This window comes from Arctopsyche grandis, chromosome 7 (genome assembly GCF_051622035.1).
Source record: "Arctopsyche grandis isolate Sample6627 chromosome 7, ASM5162203v2, whole genome shotgun sequence".
Taxonomy (NCBI): domain Eukaryota; kingdom Metazoa; phylum Arthropoda; class Insecta; order Trichoptera; family Hydropsychidae; genus Arctopsyche; species Arctopsyche grandis.
This window is the reverse complement of record NC_135361.1, coordinates 12,239,523-12,254,156: the sequence shown is the minus strand read 5'-3', so window position 1 is coordinate 12,254,156 and position 14,634 is coordinate 12,239,523. Positions and strand designations below refer to the sequence as shown.

At 33.4% G+C, this 14,634-nt stretch overlaps 1 protein-coding gene across 1 annotated transcript in view; it reads left to right on the top strand.

Annotated features, from left to right (window-relative positions):
• The window catches only part of LOC143914059 (uncharacterized), a 211,921-nt gene that overhangs the window by 175,414 nt on the left and 21,873 nt on the right, over window positions 1-14,634 (top strand). Inside the window, exons 7-9 of the mRNA XM_077434149.1 lie at window positions 3,823-3,972; window positions 4,049-4,195; window positions 9,860-9,871. Of these exons, the coding sequence (XP_077290275.1) occupies window positions 3,823-3,972; window positions 4,049-4,195; window positions 9,860-9,871 (309 nt within the window). The remainder of the gene's footprint in view (window positions 1-3,822; window positions 3,973-4,048; window positions 4,196-9,859; window positions 9,872-14,634) is intronic.

Below are 14,634 nucleotides of genomic sequence, written 5' to 3'. Positions count from 1 at the left end.
TTTTAAAATATATAAAAGATTTAATTTACAAATTTTACATAAATACATTAATTTACAAATTTTATATAAAAGCTTATTAATATGTCTTAAAATGACTAAATAAATAAAATGTATAATTTTTCATTTTTGTGCTAACTGAAATATCCTAAGTAGCCTGCCTACCTTTCCTAATAACATCTTGTTTTTCTTCAAAACTTAATGTTCTCAATGATTTGTCGAACAATCGATCAAGAATGCAACATTCCAAGGCTTCCTTATTTGTTTCCATGCGCTCCGTAATGATTTTTTATGAGATAATCGTTTCGCATACCGAGTCCCTCGTCATATAGATATTCAAGAATGTACATACATGTGTATGTATGTGTAAATATGTGTTATTTTAACAAAAAAAAATGGTTTAAAATATTGTTGGATAGACTCGAATCAGAATATTTTTAGTGAAGATCCTATGAATGCTTTGAAAAGACGAGTAAAAAGTAAATAATGCGAAGGGAACAGAATCGAGATGAATATTCCGTGCAAGTGAACGACGCGGCAGACCATACCATAACAATCTACTACCACTGGGACTATCTGGTTTCTGAACTTTTCTAATCCGAGTTAACAACATCAACATGGATAATGATTTGAATTTATTTTAATTGATTAACTGATATTTTTAAATGTTAAGAAACTTTCATATTCTCTCTAGTCCAATGACGGCATGCCACTGATACATATTTATGTATGTATAGGTACATATGTTGCCATGTAACTATTTATAAAACTACATAAATTGTTTAATGTATTTATTTAATTTGTTTTTTTTTATACATTAAGTTTTGACGTACATATGTATAACATCGTCTCCAATTCTCACTATCTTATCATACATATAATTATGAGTTTGAATACATATTTAATTTATAAGAGTTTCCTAATGGTGTCTGTATATGTATGTATGTAGGTACTTAGCCTGTAAAAAATTTAAATGCGTCAAAAAATACTTCATTTCTTTACTTTTATTTTAAGTGCATTTTTCAAAGTTGATTAAACTTCTGTTGCCTAATGCATTTGTCATACACCACAATCGTATTTTATATACCCATAATAAAACTCATCAATCTTCCGTTTCCTAAAAATAGAAAGGGAGCCTCTCAAAAAAAAAAAAAGAATCACCCTCGTATATAAGTTGTCACTGTTATCATACTCACTCTTTCAAACTACCCATACGTTCATACTGGTGTGTGTGTGTCGCATTTTACTGCCTGTGCTATTAAAACTTTTTTGATACGTCACCCCCGATCTCGCGCAAGAATAAATCTCCAGATTTGACGTGAATTGTAAGACATTTTCAATATACATTATGTATATACTACATAGGTACGGTAATAATAATAAAAAAAAAAGTTCATACTTTAGCCAACGACGAGTGTTTCCTTCCTGTTTGGGGACGGAAAAACCGGAAAATATAAATGTGCTGACGTGATATTTTATTGTGTATCGATAAATTTTTATTGCAACGTCTTTACCCACACTCTATGCTCGATAAAAATAAGATGAAACCCGCATGAAAAAATATGGTATTTAAATTCACTTTCAATGTGTGCGAATATTAAGACTTTATTTTTGGATATGGAACACATGAAATCTTATAAAATTTTATTGAAAATCATTTTGCATTTCATACAAAGTTGACTTTAGAAAATAATTGGCTTAAAATTTAAATGCCTCGTTAATTATTTGAAGCCTTATAAGCCGATAATGCACTTTTATCGGCATTAGCTTGTGTAAGTTTAAGCCCACTATTTTACGTATGAGCCGTTATATTTGAAAGTGGCGGAAGTCCAATTTTCAATTCTAAAAACACTTTCTATTTGATTTAATCCACAAATTATTGCGACTTCTTTTAATTCGATATGTCCAAAATCTCTAAAAAGCAGAATAAACGTTTTACAGGTAATTTTAAATATATTTAAACGCAAACCATTAGATTTAATGTTTTGCTAGATATGCACAAGAAAGGGAACTTATGCCACTTTCAAATATAACGGCTCATATATTAAATAAAATTTTAGTGTATGAACTTTTTGTGTTTACTCAACGTAACGAGATTTATCTATTCAATTTAAATTAATGTACTTTAAATCTATTCGAATTACCATTTATATCAAGCTTCTATACTCCATATTATTTATTGTCTCCAAATTAGTATTGCTGATATCGGTTGAAATTATTCGTCACATTATTTATATAATATGAAAACATCTAAGTCATTTAAAATAATGAAGCTCGAAAACGGTTCTGAAATATTGTAAAATACAAAGAAAAATTCTGTCACTTTCAATCGAATAAGAAAAAGGCGTGAGTTGCAAGTTTGTATTGTCACTTTCACTTGGCAGAATTGTCAAAATAATTGGAATGACTTCACCTCCAATAATTCCCCTCGAACAGAATCAATTTGAGCAGTTGTTTTGTTTCCGCATACAACATCCACATCCATATAAACTCGTATATTGATTGACGTAGCCGAAACTATTTCACTTCCGAAAATTGCGCTCGGTACAATCATAACTCAAATCATCATATCTTAGCCGGGCCCTACCCTCGAGGGCACAGTAGTAACACAACAAGGCAACCCTTAACATTGTTTGGAGCAAGTTTTCCGCCAGTAATGAACCCCCAGCCCGTGTCGCAGACCCCTCGACTTAGTAGCACTCGTGCGCTCTATCGTAGCAGTGTAGCACCTACACTTCCAAACCACCCACCCACCCACCCACCCACACGTCAATTCGTCTACGCACTCTGCCAATTTTACCGTATAAACCGAGAGAGGAAGCGGTACAATAAAATAAATATATACGGCAAAGTTTCATATGCGATTATACTCGCTGAATGCTGAATATGCAGCGAATGTGTTCCATACATAATAAGCGACTTTTAAATCACTTGATGTTTTGATTATAACTTTTTTATTTAATTTGATTTGAACGTTGTTTGTTTTTTTATTTATTATCATAGAAATTAAAATCATACTTGTTTGTATTTTCAACTATTTTCCGATGAGCAAAAAAATCAAGTTTATTGAATTTAATCCACTTAAATCGAATATGACAATGATTTTTGTATGTGTTTTTTGACAAAAGTGAGGATTGGAATCAATAGTCAGATGGTTTTCCTGTTGATTGTGATTTTAATTGCTTTTAAATATTAATAATTAATTATATAGCGAATTTTAAAAGTCAAAAATATACTCCTTTTACACATTTTTTTGACCGTGATACCATGAGATTATTTCGCAAATTTATTGCTTTAGTATACTTAAAAGTCAAGAATTCTTTTTTTATACATATTTTCCTCGGGCAATATACATTTACTTTTAAATTTTACTACGTTTACAAGGATTTTATTCAATCTCAATATTTTTTTATTTGAATGTACTAATTCGAGCGATAAATGATTTTAAAAAAGTTCAAGAAATTATTTTGAAATAAAATATTTTTCACACGTTTTCTTATTTTTATTTGGGTGAATTACAATACAGTAAATTATATCGTACATTAAGTATTGGACTATAAGTTTATTTTTAAGCAAATGGATATGGTAAAAATTTTACATTTAACACCATGGCTCTTAATGAAAGTTTTCAGACCTTCAGTCACAACTTTTTCATATTTCTTTTTTGATTAAAAAAAATTGTACTTCCTATGAATTCAAACGTCTACAAAAAATTTCGTTATATGAAATATATTTTCGTACTTTCATTTAGTACTTTCGCGCAAAATTGAGTCTTTGTAAAAAAAAAGGCATTGATAAGTCAATTTATAAATATCATTGTTTCAGGTTCTTTTTATGGACATCAATTCGCACACATACGTTAGAGAAGATGGAAGGTGTGAATTCTTATTGAACACATTCGATGCCAGTTCCGGTATATTGAGAAATCCGAGACATTCACTACCACCAAACACAACATGCAGATATCATTTTCAAGTAAGTCCCCGATAATATACATATTCCATAAATGTATAAAAGCAAGTTTTAAAAATGCAATTTAATATATTTCTAGGGTCGCAGTAATGAAATAGTGTGGATATCGTTCATCAAATATCACGCAGCTTCGCCGGATTCGGCAGCTTTCGACCAGTCAACCGATTGCAACTCTCAGCTGAGAATTTGGGACGGAAGAGTCATCGATGGCGACGTTGATGATAAGGTAAGGCATTTATTTAGTATCAAAAGTATAACTTGAAACCATCGTCGATGTTTAGACTCGTCGTAGTGGAATGTAAGAGGTGTGCCAGGTGTGCCGTTCGTTCGTTTTAATTTCGTCAGCAGTTAAGCAAGTTACCAAAGTCACATTAATGGCGAATGAATATTTTAAATATGGATTCGAAGTTGGCTAATATATCTATAACGGGGAAGTTTCGCTTGAAAGCAAAGTTTTCATCCAAATTGATGAAGGTGAACGGCTGTTTTATAAGGAGGGGATAAATTTTTAATGCAAACTGCCGAAGATAGGGTGCGCCTTTTTAATGTCGCATTAAAAGTTTCGCCGAAGAGTTACGTTTTCGTTTTCGGTTTCTTTTCTTTTTCAATATAATATTTAAACGATCTCAATTAAGGAAGACGCCCGAGAGGGAAAAAACGCGATGCGTAAATTCGGCGAGACGTCACTGACGCGCACTTCTAATCCATCTTGTGGATTATCCTGTCCATTAGATATGAAGCTTAATAATTTAGTAGATCATTTTAATAATTACACAACTCTGTGTAGTCTCTGACGTGTCAGGGTTCATTTTGACATGCTTTTCGGTGATTTGATACTAATTAGTCGAATTTAATTTTAACTCAAGCATAATACATGATGTAATGTAATTTGATCCAATAACATTCATTATGTTCTATTTTTAATGATATGCCATATCGAAAGCCTTTTTTATGTAAAAGCTACATATGAACATAGGCTGGAGATTTTTAACGGTTAAAAATTAGCTACTATCATACTATATACATACATACGTCGTCATTTACTGACATTCACCAACAAGTATTGGATGAAGGTCTAGCAGTGGACCCCACATATTTGATCCACACATATTCCTTGTGTCTTCCTTTTACCCTTTTACATTTTATCACCATTCCAGCACTTCTTCTGTTCATCTATCGTTCATTCTTCTAGCAAAGTGAACTGACCATTGCCATTTCAATCTATCTACCCTTACCATTACATCAACCACCTTTGTTATACTTCTAACCCACATATTCCGTTTTCTATCTCCCCTCGTTATACCGAGCATACAACGTATCATGCTTCTTTGAATGCATTGAACTTCATTGAACTCTCATCCTTGTCTTTCCATATATTTTTTTTATATTTTCATGCACCCACCTTCCTTTCACCAATTTTTTTGTCCATTCTACTAACTACGTGAGCCAACCATTGCCATTTTAATCTCTACACTCTCTTAATTATATCAACTACCCTTGTCATGCTTATCACCCACGTATTCTTTTTCATATCCTCGTCATGCAAAGCATAGAAAATTCCATACTTATTTGAGTGCATTGGACTTTGCGTAATATTTTGGCGTTCAACGTCTCAAGTTTCTCATCTATTTATCCTCACCATTACAATTGAATTTGTTATACATATCCACATACTTTTAAACCATATATTCCGTTTTCTATCTCTTCTCGTTATGCCCAGCATAAAACGTTTCATACTTCTTTGAATGCATTAAACTTCTTCGGACTCTCATCCAATTTACTCCTAACAATTTAACTTCCTTCTGCCTTTTTATATTCTCTCGGGTACCATTCCAGCACTTATTTCAAACATTTATCTATAGCTACGTGACCCGATCATTGCCATTTCAATTTCTTCACTCTGTCCACTATATCAACCACCCTTGGCATACTTCTTACCCACGTGATACATTTCTTATCTCTCCCCATTATACCGAGCATACAAAGTTTCATACTTCTTTGAATGCATTGCACTTTGTGGAACACTTTGGAGTTCAATACCAAAGTTTCACAACCATACGTCATCACTGATAAAACACATTTAAAAAGAACACAAAATTCTTTTTCATCAGATATTCCTGAAGAAAGTAGCATTGTTGATTTGAAAACTCATACCATAAAAACCATACGTCTTCTTATTTTATCATGACCCTAATATTAAATAAAAAACCAGGTAATAGTAAAAATTGATTGTCACACCGTTTCATGTTGTCCTACGTATCACCGATGCATAAAAAGCTCTGGACAAATTCAATAAACTGAAAATTTATGCTGGCCTACATTTCCCTGATTTTTTCCATCGCTATTTATTTTCTTTTCCATTCGTAAAATCGAATAGTTGCAGTGCATGCACGTAATCTGCACGGGTTCGATGCACTCTTTTGCAGTGCAGTGGCGGCGGGACAGAACTCGCCCGGAGGCAGTAAATAGAGCCGCAGCCGGTTCACGTGTCCCGTATACGTGTATATTTATGGTGAGCCTAGCGCAAAAAGGGTGGGCACCCTAAGCCAGGTCGTTCCGGGACTCAGCATCCGAATGCAGACCCGAATAAATAGAATGCAACACCTGCCGCGAATGCACTGCGGCGCATTCGGACACACACACACACACACTGCACTCTCATAATATGGAACAACCATAACGACATCGTTTGTGCAAAACACCAATTTACATACACATATTTGTAACAATTCATACATTGCATCTATAAATGTATGCCACATACGTATATAAATTTTAATAAAATATTTCATCCGGTTGGTATATACATAATGCAAAATGTACATACGAAATATTGAGCATTTTCATATGTAGGTACATACATATGTACATATGTATATTCAAATTGATCAATTTTTTGGAAGAGTGTGACACTAACACTGATTTTGTACTTTGTCGTATTTTTAAAGGTATCGATTTATGAAGGTTCGTTTATACTTATATTATATAATTATATTATATATGTACATATATATAAACAGCAGCATGAAAAATATTATTTAATACATTCTATATGGACACATTCATATGTATGTTCCGTAATATAATATGTACGTGGCGTATCCGTAATAGCAGTAGCCGACACGAAATGTATCAAGCAGAACCGGTTTTCTTGGGCCACTGTGGAAACATTTATGAATGACGTGACGTCATAGAGGCGAGTGCACCCGTGCTGATGAAAGTGTTGCATATGAATATTTTCGGAAACGTTATATTGTAACAATATTGACTCAACGATACGACGCAAGCAATATTGAAGTCTTTTCCGTGCAGTGTTGGTTAATATAGACGGAACTTTAATCGAAAACTACTAGTGTTGCTTTTAAAATCACAATAAATCTGATATTTTCTTTCGCATTGCAATATTACTTACATACATATATCGTAAAATAGAGCATAGATACTTTTTTACAATAATATAATAATAAATTTTCCTGGTAATTTTAGTCAGTATACATATGTATATAATTTCAGCTTTACGAAAAACGTATGAAATTTTCGATGAAGTCTCATAAATGACTACATATTTTCATTTATGAGACTTCAACGAAATTATTTTTGTGTCAGACGAATATTTTTTTATAAAATCGTACATAAAAGCTATATGTGTATTGTTATGATATTCAACGTCAATTCAGTAGTATAATTAATCTTATAGAATCTAATATATAATTTCGAAAGATACTTTATATGTATATTTGTTTGATTCGTAAAATCCGTAACGTTCAATTTAATTAAAAAAAACGAATGAATATTCAAATAAATTTAATAAAATGTTAACTATTAGATTGGCCATGTTTTAGCGATTTATATTACAAATACCGAGTGAAGCCGGGTAAAAACACTAGTATACTATATATAAATATCCTTAAAATCTTTGCGTAAATTTTCATATACCAAACGAATAGTGTATTATACATACAGACATAAATAATTATTCAACCAACGGCGTGGACAAGTGGTTAGCATATTATGCTTTCGACCAGAGTGGTCACGGTTCAAGTTCCCACTAGTGGTTGCTGGCCAGGCCTTGGTTTGTGACCCCAGGTCAATTTCCTATCAGATTTTACCAATTATTCTAATTTTAATTGAAACGGTTCCTGCAAAATGTCCATCTCCTTTCCTATCTCTCGTGAAAATCTCAAGCTATTCACGTCTTGAGGTTTGCCGATTTATATAATAAAAAAATACTGCAAAAATTTCTCGATAGATGTCTCTGTGGATGATGTTTGTATGAATTCGCATTTTATAAATTCTTGTATTAATCGTTATTAATCGTTAAAGCTATTTTGCAATGTTTGACCATAGATTTTGTATACAATTTAAAGATATATACATAATAATTATTATGTATTTATATATCATTCAGTGTTAATTGGTCTGTATTAGTACACGCGATCTGTAAAGGCGAGTATACATGTTCGATTGAATAAATAAATAAAATAAAATGTAACCTATGAATATATCCTTGCCACGGTGCTTTAGATGGATACATAGTTTAGCTTTGATAAGATATGCATCATTTAACGATTATCATAAATTTCAATAGTCTATATTATCCATGAGCAGATCTAATATTTTGACTCCTGGATGAAGTGCGTTCATCCCGAAGAGCGCCAACAATTTAACAAAAACAAAACACATTTAATAATGCGTGATTTATAACGGACGCGAGCATATAATAATATTTCTTGAAAATCGCATTTTCCCGGTTTGCGTGATGTTGTGTAGGTATGGGTGTGTATTTATAATAGGAGAATTTCCACCGTTTACGTGGTGATTTATTCGGGAGCATTATGATCCTTTCAACGAAGCGGAAAATCTAGCGAGCAGAACATTAACTCTTTCCTAACAGCTTCATCCTGCCGTCGTCCTGCGAAACGGACCGAAGTCCCTTTTATCACCGCATTGAATATTAACAATTATCCTCTTAGCTGAACACAGACTGTCGACTCACCATTTACCTAATTTCCACATGCGACGATAATAATGGTAGGTACTGCCGCACACGACCGATCCATTAGCGTTAATACTATAACATTCGGTTTTAGATTTTTTATCGTTTAAGTTTGTCCTCGTATTTAGCTCAACGGAGATTAACGACGGAATAATAAATTAGTGTAGCATTTAAACGGTCGTCATTATTTCTAATGATTTTGGAGCATAATTGTGACCTACCATTATATGCTTGTTTCGTTTTTTTAAATATACATACTAGTGCAGACAGGGATTTATTTTTAGCATTAAATACAAATAAATTTATTTTTAGCATTAAAAAAAAATATATGACATTTAGCTTCACTAGAAATTACATACATCAAAATAAAATACAGTTCTGAAATCCATCGATTTATTTATGATTAAAAGTGTTAAAAATGACTCATAAATTTTCTTCAATATTAGCAAAATTTATATATATATATATATATATATATATATATATATATATATGTGTGTGTGTGTGTGTGTGTGTATATAGGTTTATATGTATATTAAATAATTTATATCAGTGGTTATTACTGATTTCAAATATTAAATATTAATATAAAACTGTTTCATACACTGATTATCCGATTTTTTTGCCATACTAAATTTTTATCCAATCTGCAATAGAAGATCTTTAGCATTACGCATGGTTCAAAATTTTCAACTATTTAGTTTTTAGGTTTTGTTCTCACTTCTTCGCAATAATGTGTCGTTACCCTAATTTACAAACCTCAAAATCCACTTTTGATGAAAAAAAAAATGTTAAAATGTAAAAGAAGTTTTAATCCATCTTTGTGTAACACGTTTAAAACCCTAGCTGTAAAAATAAAATCGAAAAGCGCAATAAAAATAACACAAAACAAAGGTCGATAAAACAGTTTTCATTGCCTTGAATAAAGTGCTAATTTGGTTTTACGAGGCTACTATTCACAAAGTTTTTATTTAAAGCTCTTATTGCTCATAAGTTAAATTAACAATAATTCTCATATATATTTAAAAACTAGAACTTATATATTTATTAACTATGTAAATATGTATATATTAGTAATAACTTATCATTAACTGCATAGTTTTTTTTTGTTTCCAGTATTTATTATGTTTTTTTTTACTAAATTTTTATATACATATCTGTATAAATGTATGTAGGTATATACATATACCAGAAAGTCAACACGTAAACCCCAATGCGCCTTTCTGACCAATTATAAACATCGATAAACAATTTTACATAGCATAATAGAGGCATCTATGGATAACTTTGGCAAGCATTTTATAAGTCAGCAAATTTGAAATGATAAAAACATGAATTTTTGCAAGACAATAGGACAATGATGCGAATTTGTTGGAACCGTTTCAATGAAATCAGATAAATTGGCAAACTCTTATAGGAACCGATCGAATTGAAGTCACATATCCTAGGTCTGGCCAGCAGCACCGGACCAGGAATTGAACACGTAACTACTATGGTGAAAGCATTACACTCCAACCACTGATCTTTGCTGATGGTAAATTTTGGTGTTTGAGGCATAATAAGAAAAAATCTCATTATAAGACTAACAAAATAATCTGCATAACAAAATGTTTTTTTATTTTTTACGATTTCGCCATAGTAACATTACAGATTAGCTCCAGATCGTCACTATGGTTAATTTATTAAAAGACATTGAAAACTCATAATTAACGAGACATCTTTATACATAATTTTACATACATACACATGTAGTAAATCGAAACAATACCTGCCATCTATGATCAGATATATACAAACATCGTATAAATACGATAAATAACATTTTTCATGTAATAATACGAATTTTTACAGTAAAAAAACAACCACAGAGACATATGTATATGGTGAGAAATCTGGTGAAACCTGTGATATAACAATAGCTAACAGAAAATTGAGAAGGATAAGCCAATTTAACAGGAACCGTTTCAATGAAAATCAGAAAAATTGGCAAATTCTGATAAGAAACGATCTACCTCGACAAACCAAGGTCTGGAATCGAACCCGTGACATCAAGCACGAAATAATTTAATACTCACAACTAGAACACGCTGCTGGTTAATATATGTATGTACATGTGTATGAGAATTATTACAATAAACTGCAAAAATATTGAGACAACCCCTCGACATCATATTATTAATATTACATATTACTTTGGAAACATCTTGCCGTTGTTATTTAGAATATGTTTGCCGTAGTATCACTCGAGGCATAGTGGCACGCTTCGGTCGAATTTCTAATGGTAATCAAAAACCATTTTGGAAGCGCAAAATCGCCTACGCATAAAAGCCTCTCTTTCGTCAGAGTGTGAGGAGACGGGGATAAAAAACAGAACTTTCTTTTTTTTCGCTGGAAATTGTGACACAGCCTATTACCGTCATCGACGTCGTCGTCCTTTGTCAGCCGAAGCGTCGGAGTAAAGTTCTCGAAGCGGAAACCGCCTACGGAGGAATAGGCCAATTATTCTTCACAATGACCTCGGAGGTGTCCGTGTATTTTTCCCGAAGGGAGGAGGACATACCAATAACGAATGAGGAATTTTTCCCGTCACCCCCCTCCTCAGGCTTCTTCCGCCCCATACCCTTCCGAACGCCAAAGGAAGCTCTATTACCATAATGGATGCGAGCTGGAGCCGCGGAGCGTTTTACGCGCGACTTCATAAAAAATAGATTCACTTAAGCGCGAAACTCGGCCGTTATGTTTGATGGGGGACATCCGTCAATCCGGCGCTAGACATTTTTTACGTTTCAACCCCTCCCCCTCCCTCGTTTCCTCCCTTCGCCTCGTTCGGTCGCACTCTGCTCAACTTCCCGTTAAAGTGTCCAATTTTCAATTAATTCGGTCCAATGCGAGGCGAATCGTTTAATTCATATTAAAGTCAAATCTACAGCGAAGACAACTAGGAAAAGTGATTTTCCGGAATATCACTTTATCATATATAAAATGAAAATTCGAATGATTTGAAATTAAAACTTCTTCCTTGCTTAAGTACATATGTACATATAAGCTGTTTTTTAACGCTCAGTATATCTATTAATAATGCAAGAAATGCCTTCGGCAGCATGAAAAATGTTTTGTGTTGTCGAAGGTTGTCTATGAAATTGCGCATAAGAGTCCTGCACTCCTATGTTTTGTCAGTTTTGCTGTACGGATGCGAAACGTGGACGCTGTTAGTGGCATCCATGAACATGATAGAGTCCTTTGAAATGTGGTGTTACCGGAGGATGCTAAAGATCTCGTGGGAGGAGCATGTAAGAAACGAAACAGTCCTCCAGCTTCTTCATAAAAAGAGGTTAAGCACCGTAAGATGGAATACTTTGGCCACATTATTCGAGGCCCCAAATATCGCCTTCTACAATCAATCATAGAAGGGAAAATAGAAGGCAAACGGTGGCTTGGGAGAAAGAAGCTCTCTTGGCTTCGGAACATCAGGTCATGGATGGGACTCGGTCTCGAAAAGTTATTTCGGCTTGCCCATGATAGGGAAGAATTCGCACGGGCCATAAACGATGTCTGCCCTACGTCCGAATACGGATTCGGCATTAGAAGAAGAAGAGAAGATAGTAATAATATTCTCTCATTACTATTTCAATCGTTAATTTTTCAATGAAAAATTGTTGATCTTCCGAAAATATTCTTATTCAATGGAAAATGGATGAATTTTAGATACAAAAATGGAGTAAGAATGTAAACATGCAACTAAGATGTTGCTCAACAAAAATTTATGGTGCAGTGAAAATATCAAAGATCTTCAAACAGCATGTGTAGAAGTTGGGTGGAATTTTAGAGGAGTTTTTCAACAAACTCTGGATCCAATTGAGAAAAACTGGTTCTGAAAGTGAAAAAAAGAATTCTGGAGCCAGATTTTCACAGCCTCCAGCGCACCTAAAGCTTGAAGTCAACCAACAAATCTGGAATGTGACTTTCACCACTTATGATTTTTATAAAAAGCTTTACAAGGTGAGCATCTCTACGTGAGGTTAAATAAAATTGAAACCAAAAGAATCCAGTGTTATATGTATATATATCTATATACATATTACATATGTATATAAAAATAAATAAATGTCTGTCTGTTTGTGTGTCTCGAATAGGCTCCTAAACCACTGAACTTTCAGGATTTGTTGTATGCATGTCCTGAAAGATTACTGTTAAAAAAATTGGGTAAAAAAATTGTGGCATTGCAACGCATGCCGGGTTCAGCTAGTGCAGTATAAAAATTAAAAATCAAAAGGACTTTATTTATTTTTTTATACATATTTATGTATATTCCAAGAAGGCCCAACAGGTAAACCACAATGAGCCTTCCTGGACAATTTTAAAGCAATGAGGGTGCAATTGCTGAACTACTTCGTAAAATAGAGATAGAGAGTAAACACATGAGTCTAGAGATAAATAAAAGTATAACAAGATTTGGGACTCTCATAAAATCCGACGCCTTAAAAGACTATGAGGAATTCAACGACTTTATCTACATACCTAGGTATCAAGGGAAGGAGGATGCAAATAATTGGAAATCCGCAGAAGAATAGGAATGATGAAAAAGGCAATGGTCAGTCTGATAAAAAAATGGAATAACGACTCTATTATGGGAAGAACAAAAATCCGTCTGTTGAAATCTCTGGTGTTTCTCATTGCATTGTATGGAGTCGAGACATGGACCCTGAAAAAGAGAGAAAGGGACATTTTATGACTCCCCACATTCTTCCTGGCCATATGGCCAGGATCGTCCATAATCCGTCCATAGCCAGCAGCATAGCTCGGACGTTAAGCTTCTGCTTACCGTCAAGAAGGTGCCGGGTTCTATCCCTGAATGAAAATGAATTTTTCAGAGTATGCTGCTGGTCAGACCTGGATTTGTGACTCCAGGTTGATCGTTTCCTATCAGAGTTTGCCAATTTTCTCTGATTTCATTGTTGAAACGGTTCCCGGAAAAAAAAAAATTGGCTAAAAATCCTTCCTACCTACTATGTCACCACTATTTGAAAAATTTGATTGATGTACAATAAAAATTTATGTACAATTCATAGATGTCTCGTTAATTTGCGAGTTTTTTCAGTGTCTCGCAATTCAACGACTTATAATAAAAATGCTGTATTTGTATTTGTAATTGGCCAGGAAGGCGCATTGGGATTTACCTGTAAGGCCTTCCTGGTATATATGTAAAATAAAATAAAAAAATAAAATTCATCAACATCAATAACCACAACGCTCAGCATTGAGCAAACGAGGAAAATGAGACAAACACCAAGAAGGCCTAACAGGTAAACTCCAATGCGCCTTCCTGATTAAACAATAGCGATAAATACAATAAACACTTTATAGTTCAATTTTACAGAGTATCATAGATACATTTGTGGATAAATTTAACAAATATTTTTGCAGCATTTTATAAATCAGGGAATTCAAAATGAAGAAAACTCATATTTTGCGGGAAATTGGACAAAGTTGCCTATTTGTTGCAACCGTTTCAATGAAATCAGATAAATTGGCAAACTCTGACGAAGAGATCGATCTGGAGTCACATATTCAAGGTTTGGCTGACAGCATTAAGCCAGGGGTTAAGCCCGTGACCATCCAGCTTAAAGCATTACACGGTTACCACTAATATGAATTATGTTGAATGTACA